Below are 24,357 nucleotides of genomic sequence, written 5' to 3'. Positions count from 1 at the left end.
CTTCAAATGTTTTTTTTTTTTTATATTTAGTCTTTTAGGAAGTTGTTGAGTATTAATTTTAATTCCTCTTCCTGTCTCCAAACTGTACTAAATCTGAACAAATCTATAAATTGCCAGCAGGTATCTCTATCAGTGTAATATTTGGAGTCATGGCAGCTCTTAGGATCCAAGGAAAGGCAGATGAAGAAAGAAATATGGTTTTTCAATTAGAAAACTGAATTAAAAGTCAGATGTAATGTTTATTTTGGGGATGGTTTACATAAAGAACTAGAATTAGAATCAGAAAGGCCTGGGTTTAAAAAAACACTTCATACACTTACTAGTTTTGTGATCCTGGTTAAGGACCATCAAGGTCTCTGACTCTCTGTTTCCTCATTTATCAAATGGGGGTGTTAATGATGTTAACCTCACAGGGTTTCTCAAATAATTATATGAAACACTTTACAAAACTTCAGTGTGCCATAAACGTCAGGTATTTTAAAGACCAAACTTCATTACTAGCTAAGCCAGGATTTTATGAGGGATGCCCAGTGCATTGTATCACTCTGCCCCTGCTAGATAATGGGAATAAGATATTCCTATTCACCTATTTTCTGGGTGATGTTGAGTGCATTGTATCACTCTGCCCCTGCTAGATAATTGGAATAAGATATTCCCATTCACCCGTAACTAAATGTAGGCACTTCTCAGATGAGAACCCATAAAACCTGTCAAATTCTTTAAAAGAACTTGAGATCTACATAGGACCTGAAAGAAAAGTCCATCCCCAAGTGAAGTTCATGTTAGCACAGACATGTGTAGTTTTGTTCCCAATCACGTAAGAGATCCGGGTCGTGGATGAATATAGAGGGAAATACATTATTTTCCACTTTGTCCAGGGATTCCACCTTGAGAGAGCCATCCACCCTCTCAGCATTGTTTTTAAAAGCTGATAATCAAAATGAAACAGTACAGAAACTTGGAACCACTACATGTTAAGAATGACTTGGAAGAAGGCAAGGGCTTGGCTCACTCACAAAGAATTAGTGATAGACTAGCTGTACATTGTGATTTCCAACAAATCAAAAGAAAATACTAAATTTTTAGGATGATTTCTCCTAATGGACTAAATTAATAATTCATACATTAGAAAAATCTCAAGGTAATATTAGAAAAGCCATTAACAGACAAAACTCAAATACTTTATGCATTCTGGAAAATATATATGTATAGATAATAAATACATATATGGATATCTACAAATATACATTAATATATTATAGGTATATGTATATTGACATATGTGTGTGTCCATATGCCAGCTGTGTATATATTTATACTTTGTTTTCAAAAGAATATCCTATAAGCTGAGGACGAAGGGCTGTTCGTGTTAGCTCCCTCACATTTTATGAACAGCTTCCAATTCCTCAGTAAACTGTTGGAGGCCAGGAGCCCCATTTGTATTATGTGAGATGTGAGCCAGTTAGCACACACAGGGAAAGTTCCAGCTCTCCCTTTAGTGTGTTTTCATTTTGTAGGGTTTACTTGGCTTTTGAATTTAGCCCCTCTTTTGTGTTTGAAAAGAAGCAAGGGGGAAAAAAATGATCAGAGTAATTAAAAGTTGAAATGGCCTAACTAATCATGTAGGCCATCTGTGTCAGTGTGAGCTTGTTCCCTGAGCACACTGTCTGTTTTATCCAGACTTGTGTTCAGTGTCCCAAGTGATAATTCTGCTACCACTTTCCTTAGAAGACTAATTAATAGTCTCACTGACAGGAGGGTTTTTTCCCCTTGACATTCAGCCTAAAATTAAAGGGGGGAAATCTTTGTGACTTCCCATTGTTTGGTGTATAAGAGCAACAGAGAGCCTAGTTTTATCTCTCTGAGATTTTTCTCAGGATAGTCCTTGTTAACTCTGGAAACATTTATTGACATAACATGCTGGTATTTTTTTTTCAGTAAATGCCTTAGTTAATGCCATCTTCAAAACCAAATTATTAGTTACATTTGACATTTTTTTCCATTTGGGGGGGTTTGGATGGAGAGGGGGGGGGGAGGGAGAAATGTGTATGTATCAAGACAATTAGACATTCCCAGAATGATTCAATGATTCAACCATTTCTTACCCTGAAAAAATCAAAGAGGCTTGAAGATACAACCTAAATAAATCAGACCAAAGAAACTGCTGATGGCTTGGAAGAAGAACAGATAAATTATCCTGATTGTCTTCGCATTCTATATCTACCAGAACATTGCTGATTCTACTGCATGCAGAAATGTTTTGGCATTTTATGTATTTTGAAAATGTTTTCTTTGCACAAAGAAAGAGTCCTCAGGGTGCAGATTTTCATAGACACCTGCATCCCTTCTCAATGGAAGCTTTGCAAGTGTGACTTTTTTTTTCAAGGTAAGGGGTTTGGGAAGTATGCTTCTCAGCTTTGTTAAGATTTAGAAAAACAAGCTTAGGAAATGCATTTTGTTCCATTTACCCCAACCCTAACAGTAATTAGTAAGGACTACATATTCAGAATATTCCCTCACTTACACTCTCTTCTCATCCTCATTCCATGAGAAATGTGGGGCTTCTCACAGTCATATTTCTACTTTGTATTTACAAAGGGGAATGAACTAGCTGTAGTCAAATAAAGCCTGAGCATCTCTTGACATTCTTTTTCCTGTTCTGGTGTTTCATATTGACATATTGTGGCACCTGGGAATAACGTGGAACAGCCTCCCTGTTTTTTCTTATCATCGTTGTTATTTAATATTTATTTAGCACCCACGTGAGGTTTTCTGGGGAGGGCCATCTCATTGCTTCTCAGCCCTTATTGTGAGCTAAGGGAATTAGCTAATTCACTTCCCTGGGGATCAGTGATGAATAACTACAAAAAATCTGAGCAAATAGTCAGTGTAGCTTGTCACTGTCAGGGCAGAATGGTGGCACCATCCTTCTGACGCTGGGAGCAAAATGCCTAGAGCCACACCATTGCAAGGAAGCCATTGTGCCAGGGGAGCTGAGTTTCTATTTCAGATTAGAAGAACCAAGACTTTTAGGGGCTGATCATGTTGCTTCGTGATGTCTGGATTCTCTGGGTCAACTCCAAAGGTTCAGACTGTCTATTGAAGCAGCAGAATGAGAGCTCCTTTTTTTGGTTTTGTTTTCCTTTTTTTATTATAGGTATGTGAGTATACATACATACATACACACACATACATACATACATATATGTTTACCAATTACAGTTATTAACAAATTTCCATGCAAGTTTTTCTAAGTTATATAATCAAACGTATCTTCCCTTCCTTCTTTCTCTTCACCCTCCCGGGGCTTGTTTCCCTTTTTCAAAAGAGGCAACGTGGTAGTATAATAATAGTAATACCAGTAAGAGATAGCACTATAAAATAGTAGTGCTTTGTGGTCTGCAGAGCATTTTATCTATATTCTCTAATTTAATCTCATCTTAATTAGGATAATTAAATGTCTCTATGTGTGCATATATATGTATACATGATCCCTTTAAATAGTTACTATATGTGCATATATGACTACAATTATATATACATGTAAGTCTCTATACATGTGCATGTGTGTATTTATGTGTGTGTATAGGTTGCTTTAAAAATAAATCATTCTATATATGTCTATCTGTCTATATACATGTATGTCTTTATACATGTTCATATGTTTGTGTACACATACTTATGTTTGCATGTGTATTTATTGCCTTAAAAATAAAGATCAGATTTTCCTGCCTGGCACTCAGGGCTTTCTCTAACTGGAAGCACTCCACCTTTCTAGCCTTATCTCATTTAGCTCCTTCCAAGCAGCTTTGCTCCAGCAGAATAAGGCCCTAAACGCCCTGCCCACTTGGCTTTGTTTGCCCACACTTGGCCCAGAATGCCTTCTCCCCACCTCACTGCCTGTTGAATGCCTATGTGCCCTTTAAAGTCCATCTTAAGTATTACCTCTGGGATGATGAAGGGATCTTCCAGCAGGTAATCATCTCTCTGTCCCCTGTGGGTTTCATCACTGTGGCAGGAATGTGTGTGTGAGTTTACTTCTACCTACATCTATTCCTGGCTGTCTCCACTCCTAGTCTGTGCATTGCCTAAGAGTGCAGTAATTGTCTTCTGAATTTAATAATTCCTTCCTTTTCTAAGTAAACACCCTCTGATTAGGTGCTTATAACTCCTTTCGGTATAGTCTGCAGTCACAAAATTACAAGAAATCATCCACTTCAATCTCTTTGTTTTATAGACGAGGAAATTAAAACCCGTAGTGATTAAATGATTATTCAAGGTTACAGAACAAAGTACTATTAAAAAATATATCTAGAACCCAGAACTCCTGATTCTAAGCCCCAGGATACTTCCTGCTACTTCAAACCAGAAAGGCTTCTTCAGGATATCACATAATTCTATACAAGTATGCCTTCCACGTTGTAACTTTCCCCACTGTGGTTTCAACATTTCACAGGTTGGCATAAGAAATTAAATGGGAATTTTGAGGGAGTTTTGTATAAGCCACAATCAACACACAAAGGCCAGTAGACAATGCAGAAAAAGTTTAGGAACTTGGAAATGTAGAAAATAGGGAATTCCAAAGGTTATTTCTTAAATATTTTTTGTTATATATGCAGTATGGTTAGTATTATTTTCATATTAGTTTCATTTTTATTTATTTTTCATATAGTATTTTTACTTCATTGGCCTAAATATAGCCTGTGACCAAATATTTGAACCTAATTTTACCTTAAGGTATTGTAAATACCCCATAAAATAAAAATAAATAATTCAGACATCTCTCTGGTCCTATATTAATTATTGATTAATATGTTGTATTAAATATAAATTATATTAAATATATACACATGATAGAGTATCAGATTTACTAAATACTGAGCTACTTTGTACAATTTTTTCTGGGTTTATTTTGCTTTTCTACTTTTTAGTTGGTCTCAGTGATTACTGCTTTATAATAGTTTAAGATCAGGTACTAATAAGCTCCCTCCATTACTACCCTCATTAATTTCTTGGATTTTTTACTTTTTATTATAACAAATTGCTATTTTTCCTAGTTCTACAAAGTAAGTCCTTGGCAATTTAATGGTCTTGGCACTAAATCACTGTTTCTATTAAACTAGTACAACCCAATCATGAACAATGAATAACTCCAGTTATTTACCTTTCTAGCATTGTCTCATACTATTCCATTCAAGCATTCTATACCCCCAGGATACCCCAAACAAATAATTTAAATTATAATTAATGCCACTCATCTCCTTAGGTAAATTAGATTAATAAAAACTTTTGGTTTTGTATAGTACCTAAATATAGAGCATTTTCTCTGGTCCTTACAATCAACCTATAGAGTAGCCAAGCTAGTTATTATCTCCATTTTGCAGGTAAGAATTGTAAAGCCCCAAGGTATTTAGCACAATGCCTGGCACACAGAATGTAAGTATATACTATATAAAGGCTAATTCCCTTCCTTTCCCCTTTCCAGAAAAAAATGCAATTTTTCCCAGAAGTGCCCAGTTAGTAGTGAGCATATCTAAATCTAGGTCCTCCAGCTCCCAAGTTTACTGTTCATCCCACCTCTGCTACTAACTAGCTGTATGACCTAAAGCAAGTCACTTAACTGCCTGAGCCTCAATTTTTCTTACCTATTGAATGGGAAGGAAGGAAGGAAGGAAGGAAGGAAGGAAGGAAGGAAGGAAGGAAGGAAGGAAGGAAGGAAGGAAGGAAGGAAGGAAGGAAGGAAGGAAGGAAGGAAGGAAGGAAGGAAGGAAGGAAGGAAGGAAGGAAGGAAGGAAGGAAGGAAGGAAGGAAGGGATAAATAGCATGGGTATTTATGAGCTCTCTTTTATGAACTCCTCTCACTCTACCCTATTTGATGCCACTCCCCCCCCAAATAAATTTTTTAAAATTCATTAATGATTATTATTTAAATGTATTTCTTAAATTTATAATTAACTTTAAATTTATTATTTTAAATTTAAATGTGGGGTAATAACTAAAAAGAAGACATTAGAATTAACTCAGCCCTTGAATATGCAGGGTTGTGTTCAAATAATGTTCTGGTCTTTTGTTTCCCCAGGCTATCAATGTACCTGTCTCTCACAATTCACTGGAAGGAACTGTGAGTCAGAGATTACAGCCTGCTTCCCAAATCCCTGCCGGAATGGAGGATCTTGCGACCCAATAGGAAACACCTTTATTTGCAACTGTAAAGTTGGACTTACTGGAGTCACGTAAGTGAATCATCCTTGGTCCACCTCCTCCCAGCTAGCAGGACATGCCTCAGGAAAACCTGTGGTAATAATTCTCTAGAGCCTACAGATAGCTAGCAATCATCATTACCACAGTTGGTATTCATTTATATGGCACTCTGAGATTGGTAAAGCCCTTTACATACCTGACTTCATTTTGACTCTTTACAGCAATTCGGCTTGCCCGTTAGCATCTGAGATCTCTGAATTAATAACAAAAAAAAAATGATCATTTCTCATTCATTCACACTGCAGATTATTAGGATTTGGTGACCTTTTGGATAAATGCTTAAGTTGAGTTTTTCTTAAATTATTTTTTTCAGAGATAATACAAATGAATTGCATGGCCAAGATTGAACCGTAAAGCTCAAAATATTTGAGTCAACACAATATAGTACAAAGACCTCTGGATCTGACATCAGGAAAACTGATTCAAATCCATATTTGTCCATTGCAAATTACAAAGTCTATTGTACAGACATTTCCTACCTGTGTGACCCTGCGCAAGTCACTTAACCTCAATTGCATAGGCCTTGCTGCTCTCCAGTCTTAAAATTGATACTAAAAAAGAAAGTAATGGGTTTTTTATAAAGTTTATTTTAAAGAAAGTATCTGGTAAACCTTAAAATTATATAAAAATGTGATTTATTTTTATTATTATTACAAGTACAAATGACTGAAATCTTGATCATTCTTAAGCATTCATGTATATATAGATAACATATTCTAATTACAAACCATTCTTTTGTAGTCATTACAACAAACCCCCTGAGGACATATACAAGATAGCTCTCTGCTGGCCTACTTTGAATTACTATGTGTAATTCACTGTATATAATGTAATTAAAGCAATCACATTGCATTTCTTTTTGCATTTCTATGATTCCAGATTCCTTATTAATTCAGACTAGCCTGTCTCCCTTTTGAACCATATTAGTGAAATTGGATTACATAACAAAATGTGGACTTACCAAAAACCACACAAATGCCCAACATTTGCTAATGAGGGCAAAATAGTGAAATGAAGGGAGATGGGATGTATCCATTCAGATGCTGATAAACTCAAAAATGAGCAAGGCCAACCCACTTCTCTGAATATGTACACACAGTATCTTCTAATAGAAAATAAAGACTATTTCCTTTTTATCTTTAGGTCCCCAGAACCTAACATGATGCCTTGCTGCATGTGATAGATGCTTAATAAATGTTTATTGAATTAAATTTTATGTTTGCTTAAGGATTACATTAATGAAAAAAAGAATTACATTAATGCAGATATTAACATGGCCTGGGTTATATTAAAGAAAAAGGAAATTATATAATTACCTTAAATTATATTTCCTCCTAAAATGTTCCCATTTCGTTTGAGTGCTTTTGGAAAGGGGGTTATTTAAGATGGGAGACAAGAGGTGACTTTAGTGTTAAAACCTCAAATATCTGTGTCAGTCCCCTGTAGTGACTGTATTTGTTTGGGGATGGGGGTATTATTTTCTTATGTTCTAAAGGTGTGAAGAAGACATCAATGAATGTGACAGAGAAGAATGCGAGAATGGGGGTTCCTGCGTCAATGTGTTTGGCTCTTTCCTCTGTAATTGCACCCCAGGCTATGTGGGCCAGTACTGTGGTCTCCGGCCAGTGGTGGTTCCCAACATCCAAGCTGGTCACTCCTATGTTGGAAAGGAAGAATTGATCGGAATTGCTGTCGTCCTCTTTGTCATCTTTGTTTTGATCGTCTTGTTCATCATCTTCCGCAAGAAAGTCTTTCGCAAGAACTATTCCAGGAACAACATCACCCTGGTCCAGGACCCAGCCACTGCAGCCCTACTGAACAAAAGCAACGGGATTCAGTTCAAGAACCTGAGGGGGGGCGGAGACAGCCGCAACATCTACCAGGAGGTTGGCCCACCCCAGGTTCCGGTACGCCCCATGGCCTACACGCCGTGTTTCCAGAGCGACTCTAGGAACAACCTAGATAAAATTGTGGATGGACTAGGTGTGGAGCACCAGGAGATGACCACTTTTCATCCTGAGTCCCCTCGAATATTAACTGCCAGGCGGGGAGTGGTCGTGTGCAGCGTGGCCCCCAATCTCCCAGCTGTCTCCCCGTGTCGTTCTGATTGTGATTCCATCAGGAAAAGCGTCTGGGATGCAGGAACAGAGAGTGAGTGGGGGCCGGGGGTAGTGGAAGTCTTTGTGGGTGTTGGGTAACTTCTTTCCCAGTCACAGAATCCCAAAAGGAAAAGGCCTTTAGAAATCATCCAGGTCAACCTTCTCCTTTCTTACAGATGAGGCACTCAGATAATAAACAGATAATAAATGACAGAGCCTGGATTTGATATCAGATCTTATGGTTCCAAGGACAGAGGATTTTTTGTTGGGTTGTTTTTTCTCTATTCCAGTAAGACTACCTCTTTCCTCTTTAGAGACAAACAAAAAAGCCACATTCACACACTGAATATAATTTATTCTTTTTCTTGGTGGCACGTGGTCATCATTACGGAAGTCAGTTGTTGTATGGTGCGGAGGATGAGCACTCCACTGTTCATTGGTATGAGTCACAAACATTTAAATACGTAAGGACAAGGGCATTACGAACTGGCACAGCAAAGACAGAGGGGCAGAATCCGTAGTTCAGGGGTTGATCTAGTTTCAGGGATGTTACAGTGGTTCCAATTAGGGACTCGGATGAATAGACAATAAATCGGTCAGAAAGGTGGTAGAAGATAACGCTTGGGTCATATATCATTACAATGGATTCTTTCATTTTCCCATGGAGGAGATCACCAATTCTGATCCTGATTTCATAATATGTAATCGAATGTAAATTACTATGAGCTTAGCTGAGTTCACTTACTTGTTTTTGCCCACCATTGATGCTATTTTCTTAACTGGACCCCAGTAAAGATTTCTTTTCATTCGATTCACTTAAGCATTTATTAGGCATGGATGTATGGGCAAGTCAGGGTGCTAGGTGCTTATCAGCTATCATCTCTATGCTGATAATTCTCAAATCTAGTTGACCTCACGCTGCACATCTCCAAATGCCTATTGAACATCTTAAACTAGACCTCCTGTAAACATCTTAAAAAAAAAAAAGCAACTCTTACCTTGTGCCTTAGAGTCAATGCTGTGGATTGGTTCCAAGGCAGACAAGTGGTGATGGCTAGGCAATAGGGGTTAAAAAATAATTTGCCCAGGGTCAGCTAGGAAATGTCTGAGGCTAGATTTGAACCCAGGACCGTCCATCTCAAGGCCTGGCTCTCTATCCACTGGGTCACCTAGCTGCCCCTTCTCATAAACATCTTAAACTCACTGTGACCAAAATTGAACTTAATATTTTTCCCTCCAAAGCCTGCCCTCTTCTGAACTTCTCTATTACTATTAAGGGCACCACCATCCTAGTTGTCATCCTCACGTCCTCTCTCTCCCTTCACCCCCTATATCCAATCTGTTATCAAGGCCCATTCTCCTCTGACACTGCCACCTCCCTGGTACAGCCCTTTAGGCTTCTATACACCTCTTTCCACTGAAGTTCATCACTAAGCTGTCAAAATGATATTTTAAAAGCACAGGTCTGAACACATCACTCCCCTACTCAGGAAACTCCACTGGCTCCCTATCACTATGGGATAAGATATAAAATCCCATTTGCCATTCAAAGCTGCTCACAACCTTCCCTCCCCTATCTTCCTACTCCTCTTATAAGATACCCCCCCATTTGGGGTCATTATCACTGGTCCTCCTTACTGCTCCTCAGAAAAGACACTTCATTTCACAGCTCCAAGTATTTTCCTTTATTTTGAAGAGATTTTTATGTTTTTCCATTTTTTTCAACAATACCTAAACAAACATTTTTGACGTTTTTTTAAATTTTGAATTCCAAATCTTTCCTTCCTTTCCTCCCTCCTTAAGAAGATAAACAATTTGATGTAGGTTATGCACATTCACACAAAACATTTCTGTATTAGCTTATGGCAAAATAAAAAACACAAAAAAAGAACTATAAAGAAAATAAAATATGTATATACATCTACATTTAAACTCCATCAGTTCTTTCTTTAGAAGTAAATAGCATTTTTCATCATAGGTCCCTCAGAATTATCTCCTCCAAATGTTTTCATTGGCTGTGCCCCATGCATGGAATTCCCTCCATGTTCATCTCCACCTCTTGATTTCCTTCCTTCAAGTCCTCACTAAAATCCCACCTTCATGCTAATTGGATCCATGATGGGGAGAGGGAATATGGGAGGGAAATAAAATAAAATGAAATCCCACCTTCTCCTAGAAGCCATTGAAAGTCCCTTTGAATTCTGGTGCCTTCCTTCTGTTGATTGTCTCCAACTGTTCAGATACAGAGATAGATAGATATTTTTACATAGCACTTTTCCCACTGTCTCCCTCATTAGACTGTGAGCACTTTGAGGACAGGAATTGTCTTTTTTTAATAACAGTGTCTAACACATAATAGGCATTTAATTCATGTTTGTTGACTAACTGCTGAGGGAACAAAAATAATTATATAATCCTTGTCTTCAAGGATCTCAGGAGCTAACAGTGAAATAAGACACATAAATAAATAATAATAGTTTAATTTGTTTTACAATTAGGCACATAGGAGACATATGCACAAAAGACTATGGGAAGTCCAAGGTGAGAAAAAGAAACTAGCTCAGGCTGCAATACCACATTAACCCATGACTCAAATCAGTCGGAATTGTGTTGTGTAGCACCAGCACTGGTGTCATGTGGGTCATGAGGCTCCAAGAGGTTGTGTGAAATTAATTCAGTTTCGAGGCACAAGGGAACCTCCCATTTTTCATTTTTGCCATTAGAATGCAGTGCCTTCACTCTCAGGACTCATTGTGTTCCCCTTTATGGTAAAAGTAAACCTTGTATACAGCCTACCCTCATCAAAAAGAGAACTTAGAGGTTTTCTTGGCTTTGTTTTGTTTTTCAAAATATGACTTCCTCCCTGGTGTTTCTTTGCTTTTATATTAGTAATTAATCCTACACTGCATCTTACTTGGGGCTTGTCTAATTGACAACAGATGCAGAAAAACAGTGCCTGCTATGGGGCCATAGCCCTTTCTGCCAGGAAGCACTAATTCCTGTGGCTGGGAAGAAGAGTAGATATTCCTTTTATCACAAGCCTCTGTCTCTATGTACCATCACATAACAGAATGATTTAAATCTTTTTTCTGATGATCATTTCTTTTCCCTCTTTAATGTGACGGGTTTATTTCCAAAATACACCTCAGGCCAAAACTCCGATTTCCCCCCAAAGTATTGTTGCGTTTTTATTTAATACATTCATTCCTTTGTTAAGGGTGGTAGAGTGTTCTGGTAAGACATTCTGTAAGCGGCCAATTCATTTTTCAGATGATGACAAGCTCAAGATATAGGTTGCTTTTATGGCTTATTGTAGTCCATCAAATAAGAAAATGACCCTGTGGTGTTTGTGCATCCGTGTGCCCAGGATACGTTTGTACCTAAAGGAATAAGGGAATGTGGGGATCAAGAAAGCATTTGGACCCCAGGCTTCCCCTTTAACAGAGACAATTTATGAGACTACAGCACTAGAATTGCTAAATTTGGTGCTACGCTGCCCTCTCGAGTCAGAACGGAAAATCTCACCCTTCCTCTGTTGATTGAAGTTTGAATAAATGTCATAGCACTCTTGCCTATAAAATATTTATACTCCCCATTTTAAAAGTAATCTTGTTTAACCTACTGTTGACACCACATCAGTTCATGTAAATGATTTAAATGAACCCTGAATGGCAAAGAGCAAGCCAGCTGCTTTATTCTGGTCTCAGTCGTCACTTAACTGTGCTACTTTGAGGACAGAGCATCTACTTTGGGCTGTCAGCTATTTGGAAGCTCATTTACCCTGGGTTAAGGGTTTCAAATCCATAATGCAAATCGTTTGATTGACAGACCTTTGTACCCAATGGCACAATCAGTTTTCTCCTTCGGAACTAAATTGTTTCTCTGACCAAATGAAAAAAGGAGAGGGGGGAGAGGGAGAGGGAAAAACCTGAAAAATAAAAATGAATTCTGGAGTGGCAGAGATGAAAATATATATATATATATATATATATATATATGCACAAAATGAGCCATTACCATTTTTTTTATCTTTTCCTGTCAATGAAGACAAAGGGGTCGATGACACCGAAGAAGTAACCTGTTTTGTGGGAAGTAATAAAGGCAGCAACTCAGAAGTTCAGTCCCTCAGCTCCTTCCAGTCTGACTCTGGAGATGATAATGGTAAGAAGTCTTCATATTCTGTTATTGAAACTCCAAAAGAATGGGTTTTAACCCTCTAAGTGTCCTCTAGATACCTGCCTGCCATAGTATGCCCTGATGGGGGAGAAAGGGCCTGCCTCCTTAGTATGGGATCCAAAATGGACCTCCTGACAGGTTATCTATCCTCTTTATTAGATAATTGGTTTTGTTTGTTGATTTGTTCTTTTATTGAGAGGATCTTCGCCACTCATCTTGCCTTCATCATTTAATTTCATTCTGTGTTGAAGGCTGCTTACCACGATCTTGTAGAAAGACTTTTCAGTAATGAGAAATCCATTCAGTTCTTAACGGGACAAGGTCATCTCCACATTCCCCACAGACTACCAAGCAGCCAGCAACTGAAGAGGAGCTGATTTAAATAAGTTAAATTCAATTTAACAAATGTTACAGAGGCCTTACTATGTATATCCATCCTAGATATAAAGACACATAAGTAGAACATAGTCCCTACCCTCAAAGAGAAAGCTGGGGGTTAGAAAAGCCATACACAAATATAATATAAAGTACAGTATACAGATCCATGAAAGAAGTTCATGCAAAGTGGCATCAGAGTTCAAAAGAAGGAAGCCTCACACATGGTTAATGAGATAGGTTCCCTGAGCTGTGTGAGGGATGGTAGAGACATGGAAAATATTCTTCCCCATGGAAAGGAGAAGAAAGTGGAGAGTGATAAAACTTCATAAAAGTATTTTAGAAGGAATTTATTCTCCATTTTCTTTTTCAGTGAGGGAAGGGTCTGGAGAAAATGAAAAGTAACATCCAAGCAGTCAGCCTCCTTATACCACTCCTGGCTTGGCTTAGCCAGACATGGGGAATATGACCATCTCTTCATTGTATATTTAGTCTCTCAAATTAAACATTCTCATTCCATTCTAATTATATAAAATTCTATCCCACAGAATTTTTAGGAAATGCACTCTAAGTTTGGTCATATCAGCAGAAAGTACTTGTGATAACTATAAACTATAGTTTTCCTAACTTGATTCTAATCATTGCAGAGGCCAAGAATCTCCAATTATTGTCACAGAAGGTATTGGTATATGGGCAAAAAAGATGACTTTAAGAAATGAAGCCTTTGGGGGCAGCTAGGTGGCTCAGTGGATTGAGAACCAGGCCTAGAGAAGGAAAGGGCTCAAATCTGCTTCAGATACTTCCTAGCTTTGAAACCAAGGGCAAGTGACTTAATCCCCACTACCTAGCCCTTACTACTCTTCTGCGATGGAAAGAAAGGGTTTTAAAAAAAGGAAAGGAAGGAAGGAGAGAGAGAGAGACAGAGAGAGAGAGAGAAACAGAGAGAGAGAGAGAGAGAGAGACAGAGAGAGACAGAGACAGAGAGAGAGAGAGACAGAGAGAGAGAGAGAGAGACAGAGAGAGAGAGAGAGAGAGAGAGAGAGAGAGAGAGAGAGAGAGAGAGAGAGAGAGAGAGAGAGGGCGAGAGAAGGAGGAAGGAAGGAAGGAAGGAAGGAAGGAAGGAAGGAAGGAAGGAAGGAAGGAAGGAAGGAAGGAAGGAAGGAAGGAAGGAAGGAAGGAAGGAAGGGAGGGACAGACAGTATGGTGAAGTATGAACTGACCTTAGAATTAGGAACATATTAATTTAATCCCACCTCTAACATAATTGGCTGTGTGACCCTGGGCAAATCGCTTAACCTCCTGGTGCCCCATACATCTGTAAGACTATAAAAGGCAGGGTATTTGTACATCTGTACTAGTCAAAAGTATCTCTTCACTAGAACTTCCCTACTCTGAAAAAGTCACAGATTTGGATGCAAAAGGAAAAGCCTTAGTTATAGGGACTTTTGGTAGCTTTGGCTTAAAATTTGTTTTTATTTTCCATTCAGTCTAAAATTCATGATGTTACCCAAAGTAAGATATCCATGGAAACATTGCCTTGATGAATTAATTGTATAGAGCCTTGGGTTTTGTTTGCAGAATAGTATGGTATATGCATAAAATGTGAATGAATATATATGGGTTAAGAGAAGGTAATACATGTTTGAAATACTAACCTAAAGCTATCCTTTCCCTCCTTTGTCTGCTTTCCCTCTCCTACAAGCTTCCATAGTGACTGTCATTCAGCTTGTCAACAATGTAGTTGACAATATAGAAAATGAAGGTATTTACATTTTTTTCCTGTACTATTTCTTCTTTATTGAGTTATCTTTCTTTGCAATTTAGTAACCCTCTCATTAATTGGGCCAGACACAGTGTCACTGGTTAAGGACAGAGTGGGGGCATCAGGGAGCATTAACTTCAAGGGCTCATTAGTTTCATACCATTTATTGGTATTGGCTTTTTTATTTCATTTTTCCAAATTGCATGCAAATATAATTTCTAATATGCATTTTGTATTGGCCTTTTAAAGGAATTTCTTCAGGATAATTTGAAGATGTTTTTCAAAAGAAAGTGAAGTTCAGGGCTTAAAATATCCTCAGTGTTTCCTATATATAAAAGTGCCTTCTTCAAAAAGAAAACCTGATCAGTGTGATTCTACACAAACAATAGTTTCCAGTGCTCCATTCTGCTGGAGCATGCCCATAATCAACTATAGAGATTTAACCTGGACTTTATTTTCTTTATTAAAAAGAAAAGTCCATAGTTCATAATGCTTTTAATATATATTAAATTGGTAAATTAGTGGTTTCCATTCTCATTTTGAACATAGTTGAAAAAGAGCTGGCCTCATAACCAGGTTCCAGGCCTGCCTCTGATACTTTATGGCTACATGCTCTAGACGAAGCTCTTGAAGACTCTAAGTCATTGAGTTGCCTTGGTAGAGGAAGTCTCCTCACCTGTAGATCCACAATGAAATCACAAGCCCAGACCAAAATGTACAGTTTGGGACGTTTACCTCAAAAAAAGTAAAGTGTGACAGGAGGATTAGTAAAATTCCTTTTCCTCCAGGAACATTGGTAAAAGTATAATCATCAGATTCAAGGACTCATCCCCTAGGCATAATGTAAAAGAATAGACTATAATCAAAGAATTTTTCATGCCCGGAGCTCTTCATGCCCTTTAAGACCTGGTATTGGGGACCATAATTTCCCCTTTTTGTTGCTTAGCAATGAAAAGCAAAGCTGTAACCAGCCAGAGCCTATATATGTTGTTCATGCATGTCTTAAAGCCCTCTAATATGCCCTTTCTCCCAGTGTGACTGGGGCTGTCAGTTTTACTCTTTGCTTTGTATTTAAACAGTGTCAGTTATGGACCAAGGACAGAACTACAACCGAGGTGATTCTCTCCAGAACCCAGCTAAACCCTCTGCTCCATTCTTTTGATTTCCTATTTTCATTCTTCTCCTCCCTCCACCCTTCCTAATTTTGTTTTATCAACTCTCTGCATGTTCCAGAATTAGGTTTGGATGGGGTTCCCCCCCACAGCATCTCCTTCCAGGCCCCTCCACAACAGCATTGCCTAATCCATCCATTTGCCTCTCCTGTGTCTCCTTGCCTTCCTCTCCCTGAACACAGTCCCCTTGAGTTTGCCTTTGCAAGCATGCCGAAAGCTTTGTCTTTCCCATGGTATGTGGGATGAGGAGTGGGGTTTGGAGAGAGAAGGTGTTTCTTACAGTTTGGATGCCTAATCCTTGGTTTCCTCATCCTCTTGTTCACAGTCTTGCTAACTAGGAAGTCCATTGCCCCCCTGAGCATCCTCATGGAAAGTGGCCTTATTCTTGGTCAGAGCATGGCTGACCTCCCATCAGTGCCTTGTAAGCAGCATGTGGATGACACTGGCTTTACGGGGCCTCCCCATTGGGAAGGCGTGCATGCGACGATGCTCTTCCCATCCTGCCCCCATTCCTGCCCCAATTCACTCCCCAAGGAGACTAATTAAGACCGGTTCTCTTTCATAGCCTATCACTGGGACACTTCCGATTGGATGCCAGGGGCCCGCCTGTCCGACATTGAGGAAGTGCCCAACTATGAGAGCACAGATGGCACGTCGGTGCACCAGGGGAGCACAAGAGAGCTTGAGACCGATTACTACCTAGGTGGCTACGATATCGACAGTGAATACCCTCCACCTCACGAAGAGGAGTTTTTGAGCCAAGACCAGTTGCCCCCTCCCCTGCCAGAGGACTACCCGGACCACTTTGAGGCCCTGCCGCCATCCCAGCCAGCCTCTTTGGCGAGCACACTGAGCCCAGACTGCAGGCGAAGGCCCCAGTTCCATCCCAGCCAGTACCTCCCTCCCCATCCGTTCCCCAACGAGACAGACATGGTGGGGCCTCCACCTGGACATGAATTTAGTACTTTTGCAGTGGGTGTGGGGCAGAACGTGGAGAACACAGGTGTGGCGGACAGCACGTCCCTATCCTTGCACAATTCCATAGGCGCTTCATCCTCAGATGTGTCTGCAAGCTGTGGCTTTGACGAGTCTGAAGTGGCCATGAGTGACTATGAAAGTGTGGAGGAGCTCAGCCTCACCAGTCTTCACATTCCATTTATCGAGACTCAGCATCAGACCCAGGTGTAAAGGACACATGCATCTGGGCTGGTTTGCTCCATTCTTCATTTAAACATGGAAGGAAATGGACCGAGTTTCCTCTCTCGATGGAGAAGGGTCCATTGAATGAGGGGAAAATCCACCATTTTCCACAAATAACTTATTCACAAATGATGTTGTCTCATGCAAACACTTTAAAGTCAAATTGTGTAAACCATGTCACAAAATTTGTTACTGTGAGTCAACAGACAATCCTTACAGTATGTACCCAGCATTCATGGCCAAGAGTGCACACCAAGTTTTTTAAAAAAGGGGAAAGAACCCCAACACAAGTTCACCCAGTAAGTTATATGCAGTCAATCTTTTCAGCTTTGTGCAGTATTGCATTTTTGAAGGTGTTAACAGTATCAATCCCCGCAGTATTAATGAACAGATAAAGTTCAGGCACCAAGGTATTGGTACATGAAACTAAGCTGATGGAGAGAAGAAAGAAAATAGTTAATAGAATTATTTGGGGGTGGGGGGCTAAGCCCTCAAAGGGAAAGAAGAAAAAAATTAAAAATCAGTAAAAAGTGGGCAAAAATATTAAAATAAAGTAAGATTTTCTTCATAAAGCTGTCTAATTGCCAGCTATAAAATTATCATAACTTGCATTTTGTAGTCTTCAGATACTGGATTAATTAGAAAAACCTGGATTGAAAAATGGAACCCAAAATTGAAATGATGGGGTTTGTGGATCTTTTAAAAAGATTTTAATGCATGAGAGTTTGTGGGTTATCTGAGTATCAGGGAGGGAAGGGTAGAAATTATCAGTTTTTTACTTTTATTACTAAACATTCCCAGCCATGATTACAACTTGAGCATTATTGTAATCATTGACCTCGTTCGTGGAAACCAGGAAATAAAGCTTACCAGTTTTTTGACCATTGTCTAGACTAAAAAAGAGATATACGGTTCATAGATTTCCCCCCAAAAAATGTTATTTTTAAAATCACAGGTAAAAGGCAAGTAGGTACTTGTTTTTAAAATTGACAGTGATTTCAATAAATGAACTTGAGTCAGAGAAGAGAGACTAGATGAATAGACATTGTACACAAGATTATAATAGTATATATGTGTGTTTGGGCCAACATAGATGTAAGTATGTGTTTTCTCCCAAGAAGGCAGTCTATGAGGAAAGTGATGTTGAGACTCACAAACAGTGAACTGTGGCCAACAGTGCAAGCCTTCTGACCTTATGGACCTCTTCAGTAGTAGAGACTCACCAAATGCTATATTTTGTGCTAGTTCAATTAACTTTATTTGGGTAATACCATTTCTATTAACTTAAAGCAAAATTCTGGGTTTTAAAAGCAGCATTTTGTTATAATGATACAGAGTCTCAACTGTTTTCAGAAAGTGCTTCATGTTTCATTTTAGCCCATGGTCGGTTCTCAGCCTGACACATGGGTTTTGGCCATGGAAAGTTTCCTAAATGAATTGGAGAGTCATTCCATGAAAGATGTTATAACATGATACAATAAAATATAAAATTGACATGTTGAGTTCCTTTCCTGCTTCCCCTCAGGCTGATTAGGGCAAATGAGATTTTACACTAAGCAGCCTGAGCTGTTTCCAAGGAAGAATGGGAAGTCCCTGACTTCTCCTGTCCCTGGTAAACGTTTATTTGCACTATCTACTTAATGAGCAAAACTGTTGTGGTGTTTTCTTTTGTTTTAACCAATTATGGCATTGGTGTGTGAGCTCTAGAGGACTTAGCCTGGCCATGGTCCACCTAGTCATGTTTCTCATCCACACTCTTTGCATTCATTTTGCTTCTCTCTTGGAATAGGGATCAGTGTTTCCTGACAGTTTACGAAGGTAATAAGCTTGCACACTTCAGAGATTCCTGGATACATGGACACACTTCACAGGCTTTTCCCGTTTCATTTTGCTTTGTGTTGTTTCTTTCTCATCTTGGTTCTTGGTCAGATGTGCTAAATGAAGGGTGATCTGCACCGTGGTCTTGAAATCAGGATTCTGTGATGGATCGAATTATATAGCCAGAGTGCATTCAATGAAATCCTTCAGCATTTTTCTCATGTAGGGAGTGCATTTGTAGGAATCAGTGAGAAAATGACAAACTAATGATCTAGATAGAACCTCTGTAACCATCTTAATAATTCAGTAGCATAAAAAAACTGACAAAGTAAAACCAACAATTCATTTCTTACCCCCCAGGATATATTAGGGCAGGATTAGTACAGATGATTTTCCATTGCTTACACAGCTTCTCTGCTGAGGGAAATGCTTGACTGACATAGTAATGAAGGAGCAAATAGATTTGAATGCAGCCATAAAATCCAGAGAGCTAGCCTGATATGCCTGACCTTCATTCGATACGCGTTTCTTAAATATAGCTCACCTGATCTTTTCAGAAGAGCCACACAGGGAGATGTCCATCACTGGTAGGTCCTATCTCATGTCATATATTGAATCATCATCTTGAAATCAGGTGAGAACATTATTTGACATTTCCACTCAAAATTGTATGGAAAATGAAGGGTTTCCCTGGAGAGAATGAAATGGTCTGAGAGTAGGGCCAGGCTGGAACTCACCAAATCTGAAGAGCTAAGAGAGAATTTAGAGATCATCTCTAGGCCAACCTTCTCATTTTACATACAAAGTAAAGTTATTTGGCCAGTTGGCAACAGAAACCATTTGCATTTTCTTCAAAATTCCCAGTCTAGGGTTCTTTCTATCATATCATACTTTCTTCATTAAAGATCTCTCTCTGATCTTGAATCTTGAATTTTTACATTGAATTCCTGAAGAGTGGATCTCTCAGTTCAGAAAACAATTTGTTGCACAGAAGTTTATATTTTCATATGAGCTTTTTCTTCAAGCTTTTGGCTGTAAGTTTAAATAAACTCTGGTCTGTTATATATCTGATTGTTATAAATACTGTCTCAGAAAAGTATTGAAAGTATATTAGTAGCTCTTCTTAAACCCTGAAACCCTAATATTTGGAATTTATATTTGCTGGGACACATCCAAAGCATCATTGTGGGGAAAGGGATTAGCAACTTTGGCATGATCATAATGGAACCAGCCAGAGCACCGGCTGCAGCTGCTGGCTTCATTGACACCCAGGTATGCCCAATTCCATGCATTTAATGGCTTGTCAGACTTTAGAATTTCCCTGGGCCATTTTTCCCCTCTTCTGTCTTTACATCCTGAGTGCATTCTGTGCACTGTATGAAAACAGCATATATCCAGAATTCCTTTTCTAACTAGCTTTACTTAATATACCTCTGCATTCCTTCCTTCTAAACCTTTTCCTTTATAAAGTAAGCTAGTCCAAGCCCTCGTCTTCCTCCTTATTTTAAAAAGGCTTCTAAGCACTTCACTGTTGCTATCCTCTGGACCTTCTCTAACTCGCTTATGCTATTTTGAAATGCACTTAACAGAACTGAGCACAAGGTATGTGATAAAACATACCATAAATTTGCCAAATGGTGTCCTCAAAATGGCATTCCACATTTAAAAGCACCTCATCCTTTTGAAAAGCACCTTTGGTTTTCCCCTAGGAGAGCAGACCAAATCTAAAACCCCAAAGCATGTGATGAAGGCTCACCCTGCTGAGGGCTTACTATCTCATGCTGGTCTTAACCAAACTCCACAGGAGATTTTTAGAGCCTGGTTCAGAAAGCCCTTCTGTCTTTCTCCATCATCTACTTGCTTTGAGAAGAAGGCAAAGAGGACCTGCACCACCAAGATATCTGCCCCGTGCCTAGCACCAAGAGCTAGTTTTCTACAGGCTCTTTAGACAAATAACAGGCTATATTCATTGCCTTTGTATTAAACTTCTCTGAGATGAATGCAGTCGCTCTAAAATAGTCAGTGATTATACATATAAACAGATCAGTTTGAGACCAGGTGGAACTTGGGTTGGAATTTTTTTTTCTATGCTTACTCAGTGTTAATGTTTTTTCGGAATGTTCTAAGCAAAATTAGGTGAAATTTCTAAGCAGCCTCTGCATTTGCTTCCCTTCTTTCCTTAGCCATCATTTCTCATAATCTCTGTAGGCATTTGGCCTACTTTTGCACATGACCAATTTGAAGAGTGATTCGAGTGAGTGAGTGAGCTTAAACTGCTGCAAAGAGCAGGAACCATTGGGCAATATCACATGAATAAGGACCAGTATAAGATGACCCAGGGAGCATTTTCTTTTTTCACTTTCCTTTCAGTATATGCTGCTACTAGGCCCTGCCAACATTCTGTATTTGCACAGCCCTGGCTGTCCATGTGGTACCATTGGGAAGCCCATTGGGAAAGGGCCTATTTATACATATAAATCCAACAGAAAATGGATGTGACATGCAGAAAAGGGAAGTCACAATGAATTCTTAAAGCAATGAAAATCACCAGGCTAGCCCCAACTGAGGGGAGGGGGAGGGGGCAGGAATTAAAATACAGTAATTATTACATATTTCATGTCAAGAAAATTGAATCAGCAAATAAATCCAAATCTAACCCTCCCTAAAAAAATTTTTTTTAACTGACATCAGATTTATAAATTTATTCAATTTTCAGGGTTTTCCCAATAATATCTTGACTTCTCCACTTCATTTCATTAGTATCCAAACAATTATTATTGGCCAAATAGGTTGGCTTTTAGAATTGCTATTACATATTTCATTTTAAGCCCTGAGAAATTGTGGTATGAGAATGATTCAAGATCATCATGATCATTCTCCCCATTCTCATAAAAGGTAGCATTGGGCTTTGATTGATTTGGATCCCAAACATCTAGCTATATATTAATCAGATAGGAAGCCTCAAAGTTGTCTCTTGCTTCTGCTTTCTGCTTGTTTGTTTTTTGGGGGGTTCAGGGATGGGTGGGGGTGGGGGGAGGAATCTGAGGTTTCAAGTCACCTTTAGTGGATGAGGCATCCCTTAATGTTTCGCCAGCTGGCTGGGAGAGATGAAAAAAGGAAACAAATTCCTTTTTTTTTTCTGTAATAATGAAAAGCAATAATTGTGTAACACAACAAAGGCCATACATAACTAGTCTTTACCAGTGTTAAGGATGCACTAGAACTGTATTATTGTTAGAGCAAGGTGGGAATGGTTAATATGTACTGTAGTATTCTTCTAGCAAGCAAATACCGGAATTGCTACTATTTAACAATTTAATGAGCCCATACTACTGCATTCGGGGAAGGACAGACATGTTTGGAACGGGGAAGCAGTTCTCTTTAAGCACTGTATTAGAAAGATTGTCTTGTAAATTTTACCTGTTGCAAACAGGCTGGTTTGTAAAAGATGTATGTTTTGGTGTTTAAAAATGTTTATAAAAAATGTATATAACGGTTTGAAATTTCCAGGCTTTTGTAGATACTGTATTTGATGCCTATCAGGATGCTTTAATTTGGGGGTCAGATCTAAATCATCTGAGTTGTCAGTCTATAAACTTTTAAGATAATGAAAAAAAAAGTTTTAGATTTGAAAATGATGCTTTTTAATCATTTCCAAAATGTACTGTAACCTTTCTTTGGTTCCGCTGTTTTCATTTAACTTTTTTCAGTTTTTAAGGAAATGTTTTTTATTGACTTTTTTTTAAATGAATGTGTTTTGCACAGATACTAGGTACATGATTTTTATGCCATTTCAAGTATGTATTAAAGTATGTCATTTCTTCACATACACATTATCTCTCTCATACACACAACCTTATGCAAAAGGGAAAGCTAATACTCCAAGTGGCTCTTGTCCCTTGTATGAAGATGAATTGTTCCTTCATATATTGCTGTTGGCAGTATTAAGTCTTGTGTTCTTTTCCTAAAAAATTAAGAAAAAAAAGCAACAACTACGAAAAAAAAAGCAGCCCAACAGTGTACAGGTTTGTTAACTGCCAAAATTTGATGGTTAAAAACAAGTTTTCAAGTAAAAAAAAAAAAACACTTTGTTTTGACTTTTTCCTTTCTTATTTATGGTCTTTTCATTTGCCTCATGCTCACAGCTCCTAAAGAAGCCATTTACATCTTACAGTGAATTGTGGGAAATATGAAGTTTAAATGGGCCATCCCTATATGCTCTCAGGAAACACTGAGGCTTTTCCCTATAAAACTTTCCTCATTGTTTGGAACTGTCCACAGAGATCACCTATATTGGAAAATTGCTTGCATTTGCATAGTTCATTTCACATGCCTCCTTGGGGCACTTATTTTGGGTTGTTACAGAGGCCACCAATCCTCACTGCCCTAAAGACTTCGTTTTCTTCCCAAATACCATACAATGCCATTTGGGACAAGAGAAAGCAAAGCTTTTGGTCTTAAAAATCACCAGGTCTGCCTTGAAGACTCCACTGACCTCTTGCTTTCCTGCCTCTAAAATTTGTATACAATTTCAGGTTACATAGCAAGCCTTTAGGGAAAAATCTACATCTAATAAATAAATTAGTCTAAGGAAGGCAAAACACACCCTGGGAAGATGGGTAAAGGTGCAGAGGTCTAAGATTTTTGCTTCAGAGATCCTGGGAGAAAGTTGGCCATTGAAGGTATCCAAGATTCACAGCTTTTTAGTAGATGTCAGCCATCAGCCTCCTTTCTATATCATTGCCCAGAAGCAAGCATCACAGGACTCCTCCACCCTACCCTTCTTCCCCAGGAAAAAAGTTCCAAGACATTCACCCTGATTTACTATACTCCCTATATAGCCCTGGGTCCAAAACTGCTTTTTGATTCAGATCAGTAAAGGCTCAGCTCTACCAAATCATTTCTATTGACTTAATGACTCTCTTTCCTTAGTGTGGTTAGTTCAGAAATGATAGTGGATGATAGAATTTAAGAAAGCAATTATTGGGAGCCCTAAAAGTCCCCCGTCTCTCTATATACAATTACATATCATGGCAATGTGAAAAGGCAATTTTTCTATGAAGCCATTTCCAAAAGCCACTCAAGAGGCTGAAGGGGATGCTCTGTAATCTGCTGTAGTCTGGCTCTCTTGTGATACAAGCAAAGAATGAACTGATGCTCTGGGCAACCATTTGTTTCCAGGTTAGTCTGCAGACCCTAACCTTTAGAATAAATGGAATGAGCAATAGATCTAGACTTTTAAAATGGAGGTTGATTCCAAGGATCACAAATATTGGTGTAAGAAAGAAAAGGCAAGGGACCCATCTCTAAAAATTGGAAAGGATACATGAAATTGACACTGATGGGGGGAGAGGGGAAGTCATTGGCCGCCATGCTTAGAAATTATCCTGTGGAGAGACTGGTTCTACCTCTAACCATAGCAATGAATGAAAAATGAGGAGGGCCTTTGGAGCAGCAGGGGTTTTGTGCTGGCTAGTTGGTTTTAAAAAGCAGG

At 38.8% G+C, this 24,357-nt stretch overlaps 1 protein-coding gene across 3 annotated transcripts in view; it reads left to right on the top strand.

Moving 5' to 3' along the window:
• The window catches only part of FAT3 (FAT atypical cadherin 3), a 756,780-nt gene extending 733,828 nt beyond the window's left edge, over positions 1-22,952 (top strand). For 2 of the 3 annotated variants that reach the window (XM_056794533.1, XM_007495043.3), the window contains 6 exons: positions 6,080-6,233; positions 7,757-8,412; positions 12,408-12,521; positions 14,614-14,673; positions 15,753-15,788; positions 16,411-22,952. In XM_056794533.1, the coding sequence (XP_056650511.1) occupies positions 6,080-6,233; positions 7,757-8,412; positions 12,408-12,521; positions 14,614-14,673; positions 15,753-15,788; positions 16,411-17,033 (1,643 nt within the window). In that variant the 3' untranslated portion in view covers positions 17,034-22,952. The remainder of the gene's footprint in view (positions 1-6,079; positions 6,234-7,756; positions 8,413-12,407; positions 12,522-14,613; positions 14,674-15,752; positions 15,789-16,410) is intronic. The other variant, XM_056794534.1, reaches the window with a different exon arrangement.
• Positions 22,953-24,357: the final 1,405 nt, after the last annotated feature.

The sequence above is a fragment of the Monodelphis domestica genome, chromosome 4 (assembly GCF_027887165.1).
Source record: "Monodelphis domestica isolate mMonDom1 chromosome 4, mMonDom1.pri, whole genome shotgun sequence".
In the NCBI taxonomy this organism is placed as follows: Eukaryota; Metazoa; Chordata; class Mammalia; order Didelphimorphia; family Didelphidae; genus Monodelphis; species Monodelphis domestica.
The sequence above is the reverse complement of the archived record's forward strand: the minus strand, read 5'-3'. Positions and strand labels throughout refer to the sequence as shown.